This window comes from Camelus bactrianus, chromosome 2, assembly GCF_048773025.1.
Source record: "Camelus bactrianus isolate YW-2024 breed Bactrian camel chromosome 2, ASM4877302v1, whole genome shotgun sequence".
Classification (NCBI taxonomy): domain Eukaryota; kingdom Metazoa; phylum Chordata; class Mammalia; order Artiodactyla; family Camelidae; genus Camelus; species Camelus bactrianus.
The window spans coordinates 126,238,967-126,257,671 of NC_133540.1; the positions used below are offsets into that span (position 1 = coordinate 126,238,967).

The following is an 18,705-nucleotide window of genomic DNA, read 5'->3' on the forward strand; positions in this document are numbered from 1 at the left end:
TAGCACCAACACTGATTGGCTATGAAATACTTACTGCTGTTGCCTGGGGGTTGTTGGGGTAGGCATTAAGGAGCTCCTGAGGAGGGTTCAAAGGCTTGAGATAACGCGTAATAAAGACGGTCTTCCCGCTGATGTCAATCACTGTTGTAAGGCACTGACGATTTGGAAACTTTAGGGCACATTCAGCTTGAAACTTCTCTGTTGCTTGAAGCAATTTCTCATCTTCCTGAGAATCAAACTTTAAAAAGAAAGACTCTGTGGAATTTTTTTATGATTACAGGAGACGCAGTAGAACCTGTTCAGATCCCACAGTCAACATAAACTCAACATGTGTCAGGAAGCATGATTTAACGACCTCTTACAGAACTGTCACGCCCTGGTGTTCCTGAAGCTTTGTTTAATTATATTTATAATCTAAAAATTAGATGGGTTTATTAAATACATTAAATATATCCAACAGGATTGAAAGAAAGTAGTCAACAGGCAAGCAGCGCTATGGAAATTACTGGGTTAATAAAACAACATATAATAATTAAACTATGATGTACTAATTCTGATGAGACCCAGCAATGGTTTTATTTGTATTCTGAGACTGGTTTTAGAGGGGAGAGGAGCTTAGAAATCTAGCATCTCAAATGCAAAGCCAAAGCAACTCATGTTAAAAGGACAACAAATTTACAGGTATTTATGGGTATGTTCAAAAATTTGAAATCCATAATCAATGTGATAGATAACACTAACGTGTCTCAACGTACAAGGAAGCAGACCTAGAAATGTAAAATGTGTAATAGTTTTCTTAGGTGGTTTTCTGATCCAAGATGAGCCAAGTCCCAGACTTTTTAAAGTAACTCAAAACAGATGAAACAGAACAAATTTCAGTTGTCTCTAGATGTATGGTGTCATTACTCCCTCCAGCAATTGCTGAAAAGTAGCATGAAAAAAGCAGATATTTAAATATTTTTATAAGAATTTTGTTGTTTAGTATAAAAGTATATGTATGATTGCTTATATTTCAAAGGATTTGAAGACAAATGCACAATTTTATTAGAAAATTAACTCTAAGTAGAATTTAGATTCCAGGCAGTACTTGACAGTATTTATTTATTTATTTATTTATTTATTTATAGAAATTTGTCAGTTTTGTTCGTTTTTGAGGAGGGAAATACATCCAGCTATATCCCCTTCACACTCGGCTTTATTTTTTTAGCATTTAAATCTACTGATACATTCGTTTACTTTGTCTCCCTCATAGAGTAAGATTCCTGAAGTCAGGGATTTTGTTTTTATCAGTTTTTTATCTCCAGTATCGAGGATACTACTCAGCACATGATAACTGCTTAACAAATGTTGTTGAGTAAATGAATGGGAACATAGAAAATATCCCATTACTTTTTTATGACTTTAAATACAATCTAAAATATCCTAATTGTTCTTGATCCTCTTATATTGGAGCTGGATTGTGGCTCTTGGTTCTAATTTGATTGTTGTATCCTGAGAAATTTGGGTAGCAGTTGTGGGGGTTAGGTAGGATGGGGGCATCTCCAGAAGCCTCCTATACGTTATCACTGGATGTCCCTCGACACCCGAATCTTAACATCGTCATAATCATAACCATCCACTACTCTGCAAAGTGCCAAGACATGGCAGCTACCAACTAGGTATGATGAAGGATAGATAAATAAATGAAAAAGGTGAGCTTATAAGACTTTGGTATGGGTGTGTCACAGACTCTTAAGGCAGAAATAATTGTAACTTTAGAAAGGTTAAGAATTACGAAATGGATGGGTGGTGTGAAAAAAAGCACCCTGTTGAATTCATCTGTGTTTCCTTCCAACTCACTAATTTACATATTTCTCCAATTATTTGAAAAGTGTTTGCTGAAAGTCTAAAAGGTTCCAGGCACTCTGGATTAATGTATATGAAATGGTACCCACAAGAAACTGCTAGTCTAGAGGAGAACAGCAATAAGCAATCAGGCACTTAAAATACTTGACCAGAGATCCTACGGTGATAGACACAGTATGCTACCGAAGCATTGACGAGAGGCAGCTGTTGGCACCGTCCAGCAAGAACAGGAAAGATCTTGAATCAGCCCTGACTACTGGCTGTCCAAGTTGAAAAAAGTATGTATAAAACCTTTCCTACCACTTGGACCTTTATGTACTGCTGTGTATTTTGACTCTAACCAGTGCTTCCTGAGAGCAGGGCTCATGTCGGAATCATCTGCGCTCTTCTCTACACTGAGTATGCAGAAGGTAAGCATTTAACAGGTATCTGTTAATGATCATTCATACTTATTTAGGCCACCAGGGTGCCATTCAATGGATTGAAACAGTAATCTAAGGAGTAGTCTGTTATGTTGGTAATCTAAGAAGTGCCAAGCGGAAGTTAAATAGTAAAAGGATTTGGGTCGTTTATTATGAAACAAATAAATGTGAATCTGACAAATTCACAATCTGACTGAACATGAAATTTGGAAGATTCTTAACTGGGCCGATTCTTTGACCTCTAGGTTAATGTAAATATTTGCAGAAAACTGAATGAGGTTGATTTTCCCTTTGAATACCTAAACTGTGGCAGCTCCACTGACCAGAAAGAACTGTCACAACCACACTGTTTCTGTAAGAAGCAGCCCATGGATTTAAGGACCTGGAAACAGTGGAGGTAGCTCCCAGTACGCAAGTGACATTCAGACACGTGACTTCCCGATTCAGAGCTAAGTAAGAATCTTTCTGACGAAAAGAAATGGGCCAAAAGACAAAGCTGGACATTCTTCATGAATTACAGGCATCTGTAGTTCATGGCCAAGGGATCACACACATGTTAGGACCCAGCAGCTTCTGTTAGACGGCAGAGGACAGAAGCAGCTAATTGAAGCCTAATAACTATTGACTGATGACAAAACAAAACACTTAGTACCTTTTTAAGCATGTCACTCATCTATCAGATGCAAGAAAGAAAAAAAGAGGAAACAAGAGGAAGACTTTATTAACAGAAATGATCTATTTAAAATTTTTTTTTTCTGTTTTTCCTGAGACAATGTAAAGTAGGGGATGTTAAAATAAGAATTTCAGGAGTTGCTACGAATTTTTTGGGAAGTTCTATGAGTAAATACCTTGAAAAAAAAATCATATGGATTGGTTCAATATGGGGTCATGGTGGAGAGAGCACTGATCTGCTAATCCTGAAAGTTGCTGTTAAGCAGAAAAACAATTCTGGGTTTGTGGTCCCTATGATTCAAAATGAGTGCTTCTCGGTCCTGAATAATCTGCAGGGGGTCACTGAGTGGTGGTTTCTGCCGCTGCGTGTGCAGGGCGCCGGGTTCTGTCAGTGCACAAGCCTTCCTTATCAAGGATCTCCAGGGTCTGCGTTCTGAAGGGGCTTCCTTATGCCTTCACTGTAAAGGTCTAAGAGCAACACTCCGTAACAGCCACAGCGGGGCAGTGAAATGCCACGGAAGGCAGCGGCTGACCGCTTAGACATCTCATTTTAAGGAAGGAAGGCTATAGGATCTTAAAAACTCCTGCATTGGTCAGTGCCTGGGAAGAACGCCTGACAGCAAGGACATCTCTGGTTTTCAGCCTCAGTCACACTGCTCGCACGTGTTTTGGAAGCTCACCTCCAGATGGAGTGCTTGCTGACTGCGTCTGAAATAGCAAAATCATCTTTTATCTGAGAGTGTTCTTCTGGTAGACATGCTTGTTGGCTTTCTCTTGAGTTTATACATGAAGAAGAGCACTCTGAATACATGTTTCCCTCTCTAGAAATATTCTGAAATGTATATATGCTAACATGTTTTCTGGAGAACATATTTGTCACAGCGTTAGTGACAAATGCTAGCATATGAGATTAATTTGAATTTCAGTAGATTCGTTTTTCCAACAATCCTTCATGTTTTCCTGTAAATGCCTTGCAAATAGGAAATAATGGTGGTATTTTTCTCTGTGAACCACATTGTAAAACTGAAAAAGAAACAGAGGAATTGCTCATTCTTTGTCATCTCTGAGTCTTAATTACAGTGGATAAAGAGTCAGCATAACAACATGTGCAGAATGGCTTAGTTAACCGTGTGGGCTCACGTATGAGTGTAAGCTCCGAGGAATTTTTAGCCACTTCTTTAGGCTGCTTTGTCCCCAGTACCTAAAAAAATGCCTGTCATATAGAAGATGCTCAGTAAATATTTGTTGAAGACATATGCTTTAAAGTCAGACAGTTGTTTAATTGTTAGCTCTGCCATTTACTGCCCGGGTGACCCTGGACAGTTGAGCCTCACTGCCCTCGTCTCTCAGTAGCAGACCCAGTGTACAGGACAGCTGTGAGTTTAAAAGAGAGGACATACATCACTGTCTGACAGAGTAACAAGTCAATACATGGTGTTGGTGGAGGTTGTTATTACTGTATGAATTTATAATAATAAAAGGTCACGATCAATACTTTCTCCTAAATCCCATGAGGGCAGTATGCATCAATGCTGCTCAAAGTATGTTAAATTAAGAAAGTATCTCCCAGTTATGAAGGTGGAGAAACAGATGCTAACAAATAGAAGTCCTAGAAATTTTTTGTCTAGAGCTATGCAAAATTAGAGGACGTGTGCATATATTTATTTGTTTCTGTCTGAAGGCACTGAAATGGACTGTGGTGACCACTGAGGGTCTTAGCTTTATGATCCTATGAATTGATTCAATATACAACACAACCAGGATTGTGAGGTCAGCCTTGGAAATGTATGTCAGCACCCTTGCCAATAAATGTCAAGATAATAGAGCAGCCTGCTTTTCCAGTCTGTCATATTTCGTTTTCTTCCTGTTGAGAAAATTCTTTGAAAAGCAAAGCATGTTCATATTTGTCTCGCTTTGCTAAAAGTTTAAATTGCTGATCGACGTAATTATTGACACAGTGGAAAAAACAGACTCACACAGCTGTTCTCTCACCTTTGTTCTGTCCAGACTAACAGAGTAATAAACAGTCGCTGAAGTAAGGGAATCTCTGCTTGTGCCATTTAGTCCAAGTTTATAAAAGTGGAGCCTGGCAAGCACTTCCCACGTTTCATCTGCGTCAGACGCGCGATTTCAAAGAGTATGCAGTTACCTTTTCTCGAACTGACTCCCCGGGAACCAGCTGGGGCTCCAGGGTAATGAACAGGGTGATGTAGGAGCCTTCACTGAGGCTTCGGACAGAGTCAAAACCCCGCTCAGCAATCACGCTTCGCTCCTTGCTGTAGCCCAGAAGAACTGGGGGAATATTGATTTTAAAGGTTCCTTCAATCTGTGAAGAAAATGCGACTTGGTAAGCCTCCTGGTGATTTTCCAACAGAAGTTCAAGGGCAAGTGTCAACTCCTCATCATCTGATGAATTTAGTAAACGCTGCTCAGACTGGTATTCAGGGCCCCACCCCCCTAACCTGGTCTCTCCAGGCTGGTCTCCTTAAGCTCGCATAGAAAGGGCTCTGTCTTTTCCTGCCTTCTCTCCTTAGTTCATGAGAGCATGTACAAATTATGCAAGTTGAAACCAACACCAGATTGCCTGGGCTCAAATCTTGGATTAAACTCTAAGTGACTCGGCTTCTGCATTTGTAAAAAGGAGACAGCAGTAGTACCTACTTTGTGGGGCAGTTGCGTGCACTCAAGGCTTAACAGACGTAGAACACTAAGGAAAATGCCTGTCGTAAGGTAAGTGAGTGTCAGCTAGCGGTCGGTCCCCTTCTCTGGAATGCCCCAGCTTCCCGTCTCCACCTTTTAGACTTCAGTCATTCTTCAAGGCTCGGGTCAGGTGTCATCTTCATGGTTGCTTTTGTTACCTCCGCCAGCCTCACGTACGGGGCACTGCTTTCACCTGTTGCACAGACACGTTCTGCCAGACTTTGTCGTCACGTGCATATTTATCGTATTTTTTAGATAATTGCTCTTTGCAAATAAAATCTGTGCACCCTTCTCCAATGTATAGCAGTGTTTTGTATTGAGTAGGTGCTCAATAAATGTAGGCTGAATGAATTTCAGGCCGTTTACATGAAATGACCTAACTTAGGTAGAGGTTCAAAAAGGCAGAATTTTTAGTCCTGTGTAGTCAAAGCACCAGTGAGGTTACGAAAGACTGTCCACTGCTGCAAAACTACTGAGGCGAGCATCTGAGATTCACGGACTCTCAAAGAATCCAATTTTTATTTCAGTCTTTTGTGGCAGTTATGTCTCAGGAGACGTAAGAGAAAGAACTTAATGCCCTCTAGAGAGGGATTAAGTAAGCTTTTGTTTATTTTCCTCCTTGCATTGGTAGAGCTCCCCCAAAGCCCATACCAGGCGGAAGAGGGAGAAGAGAGCATAAAGCCAGCGCCGTGTGAAGTCCAGCGGGAACAGCCAGCACATCTGCTCTGCTGTCAACGAGACAGATGAGCCGGGAGGGGACCGGCAATGCTCACGTCTGGAGCTGGGCAGTGCTTTGTTCTGGAGAGCTGTCCTGTGCGTTGTGGGACGCTTGTAGTGTTTCTGGCCTCAGCACACTGGATACCAGTTGCACCCCTGCTAGTTGTAACAACCAAAAATGTCCTCAGATACTGCAGAATGTCCCCTGTGGGTTCACTTCAGAGCATGAGCTTTGGAAGCAGACAGACCTTTTAAACTGACAAACCTAATGCAAAATCAGTCTCAAAAGCAATACTGAAACAAATAAACGCAAACACTGAATAGCTCTCCTTTTACCAGTCTCCTTTAAGAATAAGCCAATGCAAGCATGTTGGAAGCTGGTAAAAGTTGAATTCCAGCTCTGCTGTAAGCTTTGGGATTTGAGTAGTTACTCACCCTTTTCTTCCATTTCTTCATCTATAAAATGGAGACAATAATGCCTATTGGGTTGCTGTGACGTTTAATTTAGGTGACATATAAACTAGCTGGTAATGGTATATAATATGCGCCTGTATAATATAATATAGTTACTCCTATTATTAATACTGAATCAGGATTCTACTTGTTTTGTGTAGTTTCATACTAGGACCTACAAATGAGGGTTCCAGGGAGGACAGAAAAGAGATTTACAACAGAGCTATTGGAAAGAGAGCAAGCTACCCCGTGAGGTAGGGAGGGCCCTCCTTCTAGAGGGATATTACCAGAGTATGGACTTCTCCAGGGTAGAGGAAAGGAGATTCCTTTATCAAGAAGGGGTTTGGAGTCATTACTTCTGAGTACCCTTCCAAATGTGATGCCAAATAACGTGGGCAGTTTGATTTGCAAAATGATGTGCTCTTTAAAACTTTTTTCCTTTCGAATCTATTCAAAGAAGGAAATGTAAATTTTTTGGCAAGCGTGTAACTGCAGCCTCACCTGCAGACTGTCCCTCTGGCCTGGGGAGCACTGCAATTCCAAATGATGCTCGAGATTGCACCTGGTCCAGGCCTCTCAGACTTGAGTTTTGGTCTTGACCTTGCTTGAGACTGTGGCCCAGGCAGCATTTTCTCCATGTGGTCATCACGTGTGGAATTAAACCGTTTCCTTTGTGTCTGAGTGAGATTAGCTACAGTCTATGGCTCAAAGCCTCCTGTTGCCATGGATTTAATACTGGGATATTAAAGCCGGTTCAGAATCCTTAACTGTCCCAGATTAAAGCTACTAAGTCATTCAAGGATTGTTAACCTAATGGACCCCCTTAAGCAAAACTGCTGAACTCTGAAGAACGGTGTCTTAGTTGAGCAAGTCCCTACCAACCATTTTTCACATTTTAAATAGTGAGGACTCTGGAAACATTAACGGAGTGCACTTGATCAAATGGGCCATTGGCTGTCCCGATTGTTTGCTTCAAGTTACTTTCAGGCATCTGTCCACTCCACTTCTGTCATTTTGGTAAGTTTCTACTTTGTCCCACCTTCTTCTTCACTTCTATTTAAATGTTAAAAAAAATTCTCAGATTTGAAACGTCATACATGAACTACTAACTGTAAGGAAGACAGATGTTTTAATAAGTCATGCAAATATGACAGAAGATCAATGGCTTTATGTAGTGGTTTTTTATCTTTCCAGTAGCGGTCTTGCATATAGTTCTCTCAGAGGTAAGGGTGCATATCCACAAAGAAAGCTTCATCAGGAAAAATGGATAGAGCAGTTAGAGCAGTTGCCTATTCCCAGAGAATTCTGACTTCAGATGCTTACCCGTGCTTGGAAATAGATTGTGCTAAATGGAATTTTCACACATCCCAACCAGTGCCTCTCAATGCGCGTGTGGATTCCACTGCCCCTTTCACGGTCATCCTAGAGGAGGGGTGGGAAGTAATAATTGGTTAACAACTCCAGACAGTCATTTAATTAATTCAGCTGCAGTAAAGCAGCAGATTATAGCTGAAAGCACACTTGGTTTAGGTTAAACAGACCTAAGTCACATTCTGGTTGAAACTGTCACCTGAAAAAAATGCACAACTTAAAAGTTGAGAATTATGTTTTATTCAGTGGTCTTTCTGAGGACTTGAAGCTCCGAAGACAGTCTCTGAGAGACTGCTCTGAAGAGGTAAAGGAAAAGCCAGGGTATGTGTGTGTGTATATATGTGTGTGTATACATACACACACACACCCCCCCATATACATATATATATAAATATATATATATATAAATATATGTATATATTTATATATATATATATATATATAAAAAACCAGATTGTCGGAACTTCAAAAGAGTACTGTTAATTAAAGAAAACCAGGTATCTCAAGTTAATGTATTAAGCACTTTTCTGTGTAAGGGAAGGTACGAGGGTCTGGACTCCATGAAATCATTCCTTTGATGCACATCTTAGCTATCTAGAGCCAGTGTTCTGTTCTTTCCCCTCCTGAGCCCCTCAGGGTACGCGGTTGGGGGTGGCTGCAGTGTCTTGATGGCTGCAGCACCCTTTGTTTAGTGATATGGCAGGCAATATTTTTCATTCACAAGATACTTACTAGTTGTGTGACCCTAGGAAAGTCAATTAACCTCTCTGAACCTCAGTTTCCTCATGAATAAATTAGGGATTTAACCATCTAGTAGGGTTATTTTAGAATTAAGACAATGTATGAAAAGCTCCTAGTACAATTCCTGGATCGCAGCAGACACTGAAAATTTTAAAAAGCTAGTTTTCTTCCTCCCTTCTCCCTTTCCCTGTGTATACAAATCAGGGTTCAAATATTCCAAATCTGGGGACTAATGGAGCTCAGGGCAGGCTGTCCCAAATATGTCAGAGTGGAATATTGTTTATTTTGAATTCAAATTTCTTGAAAAACAGCTGGGGCAAGAACACTCTGACCCTCCTTTGTCTCCAGAAAGCCGGAAATAGATCTCCCGTGTGAAAGGTGCCCTCCCTGCACCGGGAGGTGGAGAGACTTCCTTATCACCAGAGACGGGGAATCCAGGGCTGATGAGGCTGTACAAACACACCCTGTTACTTCTTTGCTAATTTATTATCCCAAGCCCAAATGTCTGTCTTGTCAATTGTCTGTCTGTCTGAATTGTCAATTCTTCACAAATTTATTGTTTTCCTTGTCTAAAAGGTATAAAAGCTGTCTGCTTTGGTCATGTCTTAGATCCTATATCTATGACATCTCTATATGTACAAAATTAAAATTTGTGTTTTTTTCCACTGTTAGTCTGTCTTGTGGCAATTTAATTATTAGACCAGCCAAAAGAGCCCACAAAGGTCAGGGGAACTTTTCTCCTCCCTGACAGGGCTTATGCAGTGGGTAGAGGAGATGAAAATGAGTACAGATGTCTTCCTCACAACTGTGAACTTACCTCCAAGACATCATGCAGAACTTCATCAAAAATATTAATGAACACGTCATCTTTCACTGACTGCAAACTGGTGGTGCTGTAGTCCCCATTGGGGGCCCTGCAAATGGGTACGCATGACCAGGGAACATGAAAAGAGCAAAACAGAAATAATGAGCACTCAAATGTCCAGATTGGAAAAATACCTGCATATGAGCACAGACATGAGGACTAAAGGAAGGTCTCTCACTAAAAGGACTTATGCAACACAGAGATACTGTAACACAGCACCTGTACACACATGGAAGGGGCCCTGGACTGGAGGCTCCGGGCAGGGAGACGAACCTTCTGCTGGCTTGTCCTGGTGAGTGTCACATCATCCTCCAGTCACCGTGAGCTTTGTAAGGAGCTGGCTGGCCGGGGCTGGGCTGGCTCAGGGGGTGGGCTACATACAAGGTCTCCAACTGACACTGGGGCTGGTGTGTGGGCTCCTGAGCAACTGGGCTCTAAAAGGTGCTTCTCTGTTAGACCATTCCCTGGTCATAAACGTCCTTTTGTTATGTGGCTGGTTGAATGGTCCCTGCCTCCCACTCACTTTCCCCACAGATAAGTAAAGCAACGCAGGGGTGAAGTTTACCTCCTGTCACGTCACCTGCTCTGAGTCCAGCCACGCCTGGCCCAGGCAGGCCTCTCCATGGCGTGGCTCGAGACCAAGCTACTGCATCTGTTTTGTTGAGCATCTGCCTCTCACTTTTCTCATTCTTTTTGCTTGTACTATGTGTAACAGGGTACGTTTCCCTCTTTTGACTTAATTAGTTCTAATCCTTACTCTGTGTCTACCATTTGGCATTAAGTGTCACCTTCTGTCTTTAGGTTTTAGTTTGTCTTCTATAAAAGTAGAGCAGTAGACTAAGTACTTTCTAAGATTTCCTCAAGATCTGAAATAATGAGTCTTTTAAATACCTAAAATCATTTAATCAAAAAATTTAAATGCCAATTTATTTCTGATGAGGGAGAAAGCTTAATTTATGGGAACTAGGGAGCTTCAAAATCACTTAAGTCTTCCAGAATTGGAGAGATGGGGAAGGAAAGAAAAGCCGGGTAGGGGCTGTGGGACAAGGGGATGCGAAGCTCGGGATATAAGAAGCCAGAGCCTGGAGAGGAGGGGGTGTCCTAACAGTGAGCCCGAGTTTCAAAGTTGGACATTTTCCCATTTCATTCTTGGTTTGAGTCACTTGTGGTTTGAGAAAAATAATGCTTACCTAAATGGAAGTTCAAGTTCTTCATTCCAGCTGGGATTTGGTCCTTCAGCCGTAGTTGTATGGCATATTGTTCGCTGAAATGAAACTTCTACAAACGGACGCACTAAAACCTTGAAATCAAGAGCAAAGAGTCCCTAACAGTCAGTGGAATTGTTCAGCTCTTAGCAGAGGTAGAATATGTTTCTAAATAGCATGTTTCCAGAGAAAACGAGGCAGACAACAGACTATGAAGTTTCTAGGCAATTCTTAAAAAACATAAGGGGCAAGCATCTAAGTGGAGAGCCAGCATTTGGGTACTTTACCTGGCCGAGGGGGTAGTCAGCACTGTGGGTCGGGCTGCGTGCGGTCGGGGAAGCAGCATGCTTTTCGCCGAAAGCCCTTGACGATCTCGATGGCTGCTGGAATTTGCTAGGAGGGAAAATGTATGAAAGAAATAAATGACAGGGCAAATCTAATTATATACTGAGCAGACAGTTTCTCCCAAGGCGTATGGTGCTGGTGGCTATGGTGACTGGCATTCTCTCTAAGCTTGCTGATTCGTCAGCAGTCTTCTACGATGCTCCGGGCCTCCCCAGTCACCTAGTGATAATAGAGTCTTCCCCACACCCATCCCTAGGCCAGCATGTCTGGCTGGAAGAGAGGAAAGAGACCTCTTCTCTCTGCTCTCTCATGAGTGCCTTTGCCCCTGTAATTGAGAGCCTCAGTCCCTGTCTCAGGTAGCAGAATTCTGAGCTTCCTAGCCAGTCTGCCCTGTCTCCATCGAATTCTGGTCCTCTCCCACTGTATTTTCTTTGAACCAGCATTCTCCTGTAGACTTGAGCTACACATCCCAGGTAAGACATCTCTCTCTGGGCCGGCCAAACACCACTGGGAAAGGATGGTCAGGGATCCCTAGCTTGAGTTAGGATCTATGGGTCTTGTTCTCTTTCCCTTTTGAGCTGCCATTCTTAAAGGAAGAAATGAAGATCACGTGTAGAGAGCCTCTCTCAGACACTTTACTCCTCATCCCCACAACCCACTTGCATATTTGTTCTGAACTTTGTGGTTTATTTCATGTTCGTTACGTGGCAAAGTACAAATTCTCTCTTTCCACCAGACTGTCTTACCTTTTCACAGATAAGGGTTTCAGACAAACTCTGAGACAATGGAAGTGGAACATTTAACATAATGGCTGCCAGAGAAAACCCTTTTCTGCTTGGAACATCATCAGTCACATTATCACACAAACAGTTGTTAAGCACCTACTATACTTTAGGCCCTGTGTTAGACTTTAGACTTTGGGGCTGCAAAGACAAATAAGACACACTTCAGCTCAGACTAGATAAGTACATAGTCACAATACGCAGGAAGTATGTATGTTAGACTAGGGGGATGGGCATGGGCCATAAGAGCACAGAGAGGGAGTGAAAAGTCCTGTTTAGCTGAGTTGCAAGCGCAGAGAGAGTTATGATTAGGGTGGGTTTAATGCAAGAGTTGATCTCTGAGCTATCTTGATGAGTCTGCTCTCAAATGTATAACGTACATGATCAGCTGTGCTTCCTTGTAATTATTTGAATGAAATGACTTACCTCCTAAAAAACTTCACAGAGCCCAAAAATAAGAGAAACACCTAGGTATTCTTTTAAAAAGCAGCTTTTCACCCCACAGTTGAGCTTTGATGCAATCAAGATGAAAGGGTTGAGCTGAAGCTCAAGGAAGCAATGCTATGATGCAGATTCAGGAGCATAAACAGACATTTACATGAAACAAAATTCTGGGAATATTGGTGATGCTCAGATGTTCTATAACGGGTAGAAAAGTTAGTTAGCAGAAAAAAAAAAAAGTAGGGCAAAATAATGGGAGGTGAGGGTGGATAATTTAAAGGGGAGAACCGAGGAAGGAAAGATGCCAAAGGCTACACCTGTGCTCTTCTGTGATCAGACAGCTAGATGACCTTGGGCAAAGCCACTTACGCTCCCTTCGCTTCCATTTTACTTTTTGTAAAATGGCGACAGTACTAGCGGTGAGAGGTAAGTGAGATAACATACATGAAAGTACCTAACATAGTGCCTAGAACACTGTGAGTGTGTAATGAATGACAGCTTCCAAGTTACACTGGAGAGGACACGAGCAAAGAGAAGAGATTCCTGGTCCTTCCATCTCGGTTCTCTAAGGGGATAAAAAACCTAGGCTCACCTGCTCACCTTACTGATGGCTGAGGGGCCCCCCTTGTCCCAGTGTAGTGAAGTACAGATAAAGCAGATAAAGGAGAAGTCACTCACATTTTTGTGCTCATCGCACATGTCTCAGAATCTGGACTATACACCTGTGGGTGTCTGCTCAGCTGTCACCCACTTCTCTGAGAACTGTCCCCCACCTTCAGGACTGGTCCTTGTGATCTGCCTCTCTGGCTTTAGGTGACCAGATCATGGATCAACACCTGACCCAAGTCAGGGCCTTCAGATTCTCTCCTGGGAAGCTAACCCTTGGTGGGTGGTACCCTGACTGGATGGCCCACTCCCATCACACATAGAAGGAAGCTGGTGAGCAAGACAGTGGGGCCTCTGAAGAAACCATCTTAACCCTTATAGTCCACTGTGCAGTTTAGCTGTACCTCTTGGCCTTGAGTTCTCTGAGAGATTCCCAGTAAATCCCCCCTTTACCTTCAATTGGCTGAGGTGGTTCTGTTACTTGCAACCAGTCGGGCCCTGCCTTCATCAAGACCCCCCACCACCCTGCCCTCGGCCTCCACAGGATAACAACTATGTTCAAGACAAGAGTGAACAAGCTGTAAAGGGGTGGGATCCTGCACATCCCATCCCGGCGTGTGCAGAGGGCTCTCACCTTGTCGTTGGCTTCCTCACCGGAATGTCATAAGCCCGGATAATGTTCACCAGCAGCTTTATGTCTCCGTCAGACAGGTTCTGGGCAGTCACCTTCTTCCGACCTTTCCTCCTTGGCCTCAGTGGTCGCTTTTGTTCTGCCAGCTTGAAAAGGCTCAGGCCCAAAATGCTAATGATTACAGAACAGGATTAAGACTCTAGGGAAAAGAAAGATCTGGAGAGTCAAGACCATTTCCCAAAGTCTGCCCCAGGGTCCCTCACAGGCCCCTGAAAAACTCTTTGTCTTTTTAAAGAGGGTGGAAATTGTCAAGAAATTCTCCCTCTCCTGGGCCCCCGGGGCATTTCTCAGCCTGTCCATTCACAGAGCCCTGAGGTTACCGCCTCCTGGGGAGCCTCCTGGGATTGGCTCTCTGGAGTTAGACAAAACTCGGTATGAATCCTGCTCACCTTGGGCAAACTGCTGCACCTCTTTAAGTCTCTGTTTCATCATCTGTAAAATGGGGATAATAATACCTACCTCTCGGGGTTGTGGAGAGGACGTAGTGAGAAGGTGTGTACAAAGCCCCCGGGCACTAGTCTAGCATTAGGAGATGCCCTAAAATGATGACTGCTGGGATGATGACAATGATTATGATGCCAGTGATTATGCCGGAGAAAGGAAGGGATGGAGATGCGGGAAGGTGGGGGAGGAGGAGCGAGGGAGCATGTCTTTCTGCCTCTCACTGAGATGATATCCATCAACACTTCCCGGAAGATGAAAGCAATGCAGTCAGTGAACCTGGGGGAAAGGGTCATGGAGCAAATAATTTAATTCTGCCCCAGAGACTAAACAGAAACACAGATGGGACATTGTATCAGGAAGCTGACATTAATGACAATGCCCAGCAGCCACGGAACAGAGCCAGCTGTGCCAAGCTGGCCTCAGGCTGGCAACGCTCACGCTTGTCTGCCCCCCAGGAGTATCAGAGCTGGACTGCAGGACTGGGTCCTTCTTCGCAAGAGGCAGGTGCCTGCTGGGGGGATACTGGCTCCCAAGGCACTTCCAGGGGTTGTTTGCTCCCCAGGGTCTCCTGTCCCACAGGGCATGGAGTGGCTACCATTTACCAGCACTTTCTCTGATTCAAGCAGAGTGCTAGGTGCCTTACATAAAATAGTTCTAATCCTTACAAGTATATTAACCCCATTTTTCATATGAAGAAACTGGAGGCTCTGAGAGGTGATGGAATTTGCTGGAGGCTCCTATATAGGAGGAGAGAGGGCTGGGGTTCAAAACCAGATCACCCTAACTTCACAGCCCAGCTTCTTCTCCTTTTGAAAAATATTTACATATATTTATTTATGAACTCATTTAAGACAAGAATAAGCCCATTACATATTAACATAATGTAAAAGTATGAAAAATAACTATCTTTTGCAAAACAAAGAGCAAGGGAAGAGTAACATTGTTTGACATCTTTGCAACTCTTTTTTTGACTTATTGTACATTTTAAAATTTTAATTGAGATATAATTCACATACAACACTGTGTAGGTTTAAGGTGTACAATGTGCTGGTTTGATACATTTATTATTGCAATATGATCACCACTGCAGCATGAGCCAACATCTCTATCACTTCGCCTAATTATCATTTCTTTTTTGTGGTGAGAACAATTAAGATCTAGTGACTTTGTAAGAGCTAGTAACTCTTAGTAACTTTGAAGTAGCATTGTTGACGATAATCACTATGCTGTTTATTTGATCTCCAGGACTGACTTAGCTCCTGGTTGCAGGTTTGTACCCTTAAACCACATCTCCCCATTTCCCTGTCCCCAGCCCCTGGTGATCACTATTAGTCTCTGTTCTTATTAGTTTGGTTTTTTTAGGTTCCACCTATAAGTGAGATCACATAGTATTTGTCTTTCTCAGACTGACTCACTTCACTTAACATAAAGCCATGTTGTCACAAATTAAAGTCCATCTTCTGAATTTCTCTGCCAGGACACCTCCCTAAGCCAAACGTGGGGACCTCAGAGAGAAATCTTTGCCCCGGGGTCATAATATGACACATTCCATCTTTTCTCAATACTTCCGCCCTCCCCAAGAGGCGCCTCCTCTCATAGACTTTGCTGCCCCACAGCAGTCAGCATGAGAGCATCTTGGTGGCTGGGACCATTAAATACAGCAACATCTTAATTTAAAGTCAAGAACAAACCAAAAGTAAAAGAAGAAAGAACATACCCTGAGCCTTCAGAACTTAATGCAGAAAGTAAAGCAGAAAAAAGAAAAAGAAAGAAAAGAAATGGAAAAACAGCATGAAAAATCATCATCTATTCTAACGTGTAATTATCATGGCTGAAAAAAACATTCAATGACAGGACTCTGGGCCTGGAAGAGAGAGAGAGACAGTTTGCATGAAGTTATGTGGGCACAGCCTCCCTTCTGTGTGAGGATGGAGGCAAAGAAAGGGGCTGCCGTGACAGCACAGTTTTTTGTCTCCTTGCCAACTTGATGGTGGGTAAAAGTACATGCACAGGAAATGACCTTTTTTTAGGAGACCAAGAGGTTCAATCACAGGAAGGTCATGAAGTTAATGGACTGCGCAAGCCCACCGACAGAGAAAGTTCTCTCTCATCTTTCACGCATCCACCCCGAGTTGAGACCATTTGAGGATTATTCTAAATGATAGGGAGACAATCAAGCAAATGCATTTTCTATGTAAATATCCATTATTCCCTGCTGCCCTTGCCCCTCACCAGACACACAGCAGCTGTGTGCCTCCTGGCTGTGGTGCTGGAGCCTGGCCTCGCCCTGCCGCCTAGAGCCTTAGGGGGCTGGTGCTCAGCCACCCCACTGCCCTGTGCTGGGAGCGTAAAGCAGGGCCCGGCGTTGGGAGATGATGAAGGCTGGAGGAGGATGTGCTGGAGGGGAACTTCATTTGATTGGAACGAGAAAATGGACAAGGCTGGGGAAGTTGACTTGGAGGTCATGGGAGGTGAGATGGGGTCCACTGGAATGTGATGGAGAGCATCTTGTATGACTTGTTCTAACAGAAACCTCCCCACTAAGGTACCATTAAGCCTTAATCAGGTTTTACCAGTTTCCAGTATTATTAGGGGCCCAAATGCACACCAGACACTGATATAAATCTTATATTTACATGAAACTTTTCATACAATAAAATACAAATAATTTTTATAAGAAATGAGAAAAGGTTTTTTTACCTGATATTGGGAACTTCTTCCTCTACTATCAAATCCGAAAGAAGAAAATGGTGTTTTGCAACAAGGAAGCGATTTATCACTGAGTCCCTAACCTGAGGAAAGAAATACATTTTATTTAAAATGTTCTTGTTCTATGAACTTCTCAGCTCACTGCTCTGATGTCACCTCGGTGTCACTGCCCAGCCCCCCTTCACTTTTCTCCACAGCTCTGACCGTTTCCTCCCGCAGAGCATCCAGCTTTCCTCACTACCATGAGCTCCCTGAGACACAGGGTTTCTGTTTTGTTCACTGCTACATTCTCAGGACCTGGAAAAGTTCCTGGCAGATAAGATGGTAAAATTTAGCTGAATGAATGAATTAACAATTACAAAAAACAGGACCAGTCTCGAAGCACACACATTTCAAGAAGTGATTCTTAAGTTCTTCCCCTACTCAGACCGACTTACTACCTGATTATCCTTTAAAGAGAGGGCCTCTTAAATGTCATAAATCGGTTTTTCACACGAGGTACAGGGTAGATGAACTGGATGGGGGAAATGAACAGTAGTCACTGTAGCATTTCTTATAAGTTAAATTTATTACAGGAAGGAAGGAAAAAGGGATATTTTGACTTTCTAGTGCAGGACAGTTAGTATGTGGTTTATAAAACTTTTTTTTAATTACAAAGGTAATAAGATGCAAACATGCAAATATTTTAAAAAAATCATGACTTAGAATGCGAGTCCCTTGTAATCATACCCCTCTTAAGATAACCACTGGTAATGAACTGAGACATATCTTAGTGTTTTCAGTGTTTCATCATCCAATACACTCCCCTTGGTGCCAAGCTAGTTCACATTGGGTTTTTATCACTTATAATCACAAGTCCAAACTAATACAAAGAAGAACCAAGTAACCATGTTCAAAAGATGAAGATAGCTGTTAATCAATTTCATATCTGCAATTACGAGAAAATAAAAGAATAGAGACCTCCCTCCTCCAGCCTTAGGATGCTGGCTGTTTTTCCCCTAGGAGGACTGTTTAAAATGATTTTCCTTACCTGCTGGAAGTACTTGGCTACTGTGGCCCTATTGATATCTATGTGGTCCTTGGTTTCAATTACGTTTCTGTCCTGTAACCGTTTCTCATAGTCCTGAAATTAAAAGGAAGCAATACTTTGATGGTTTTGAAATACTAGTCCTCTCTCATTCCCTTCTGGAGATTGGAGAATTATTTATCACATGTGGGTTAAGTCGCAAACTATGGTTCTAAATGTTCCTTCCATTTCCCTCTGAACTTTTGGTTCAGAATTGATCTTTGATGTAATATCCAGGATTTGGAGTCAGTTGATTAAACTGCCTTATAAGTAGAAGAGAAATATGTAATTGCAAGTGAAAATGTTCATGTGGAAAGAAACAGAGGCCACAGAGATAGCAGAGAGAGTCGCTGTTGTTCATGATGCTCAGCTCACCCAAGCAACTTCACTAAAGCCCCTGCTTAAGTTTTGCCTTTTCTACTTAAAGTAAAGCAATTACAAAAATAGTAAATAGCATTTGGCTGCAGCTGACTCGGGTCACCTACTTGGAGGAGAGTAGTGGGTGCTTTGGGCTTTTATTAGGCCACTGAACTTTCCACTCTTTTCCTATCAATTAAATTCCACGTGGGCCCCAGGGAGCTGCTATTTCTCCTTTAATGCGTCTCTGGTCACAGCTGAATGCCCAGGGTG

The 18,705-nt window shown here is 42.6% G+C and overlaps 1 protein-coding gene across 7 annotated transcripts in view; it reads right to left on the reverse strand.

Annotated features, from left to right (window-relative positions):
• CC2D2A (coiled-coil and C2 domain containing 2A) overlaps positions 1-18,705 on the reverse strand; it is a 114,362-nt gene that overhangs the window by 17,287 nt on the left and 78,370 nt on the right. For all 7 annotated transcript variants that reach the window (XR_012501493.1, XM_074350013.1, XM_045508695.2 and 4 more), the window contains 9 exons: positions 18,040-18,132; positions 17,001-17,092; positions 13,800-13,967; positions 11,279-11,384; positions 10,977-11,086; positions 9,739-9,835; positions 8,133-8,231; positions 5,089-5,265; positions 35-238 (listed from right to left, as the gene is read on the reverse strand). Coding sequence is in view for 6 of the 7 variants with exons in the window: in XM_074350013.1 (XP_074206114.1) it covers positions 35-238; positions 5,089-5,265; positions 8,133-8,231; positions 9,739-9,835; positions 10,977-11,086; positions 11,279-11,384; positions 13,800-13,967; positions 17,001-17,092; positions 18,040-18,132 (1,146 nt within the window). In the remaining variant the exon portion in view is untranslated. The remainder of the gene's footprint in view (positions 1-34; positions 239-5,088; positions 5,266-8,132; positions 8,232-9,738; positions 9,836-10,976; positions 11,087-11,278; positions 11,385-13,799; positions 13,968-17,000; positions 17,093-18,039; positions 18,133-18,705) is intronic.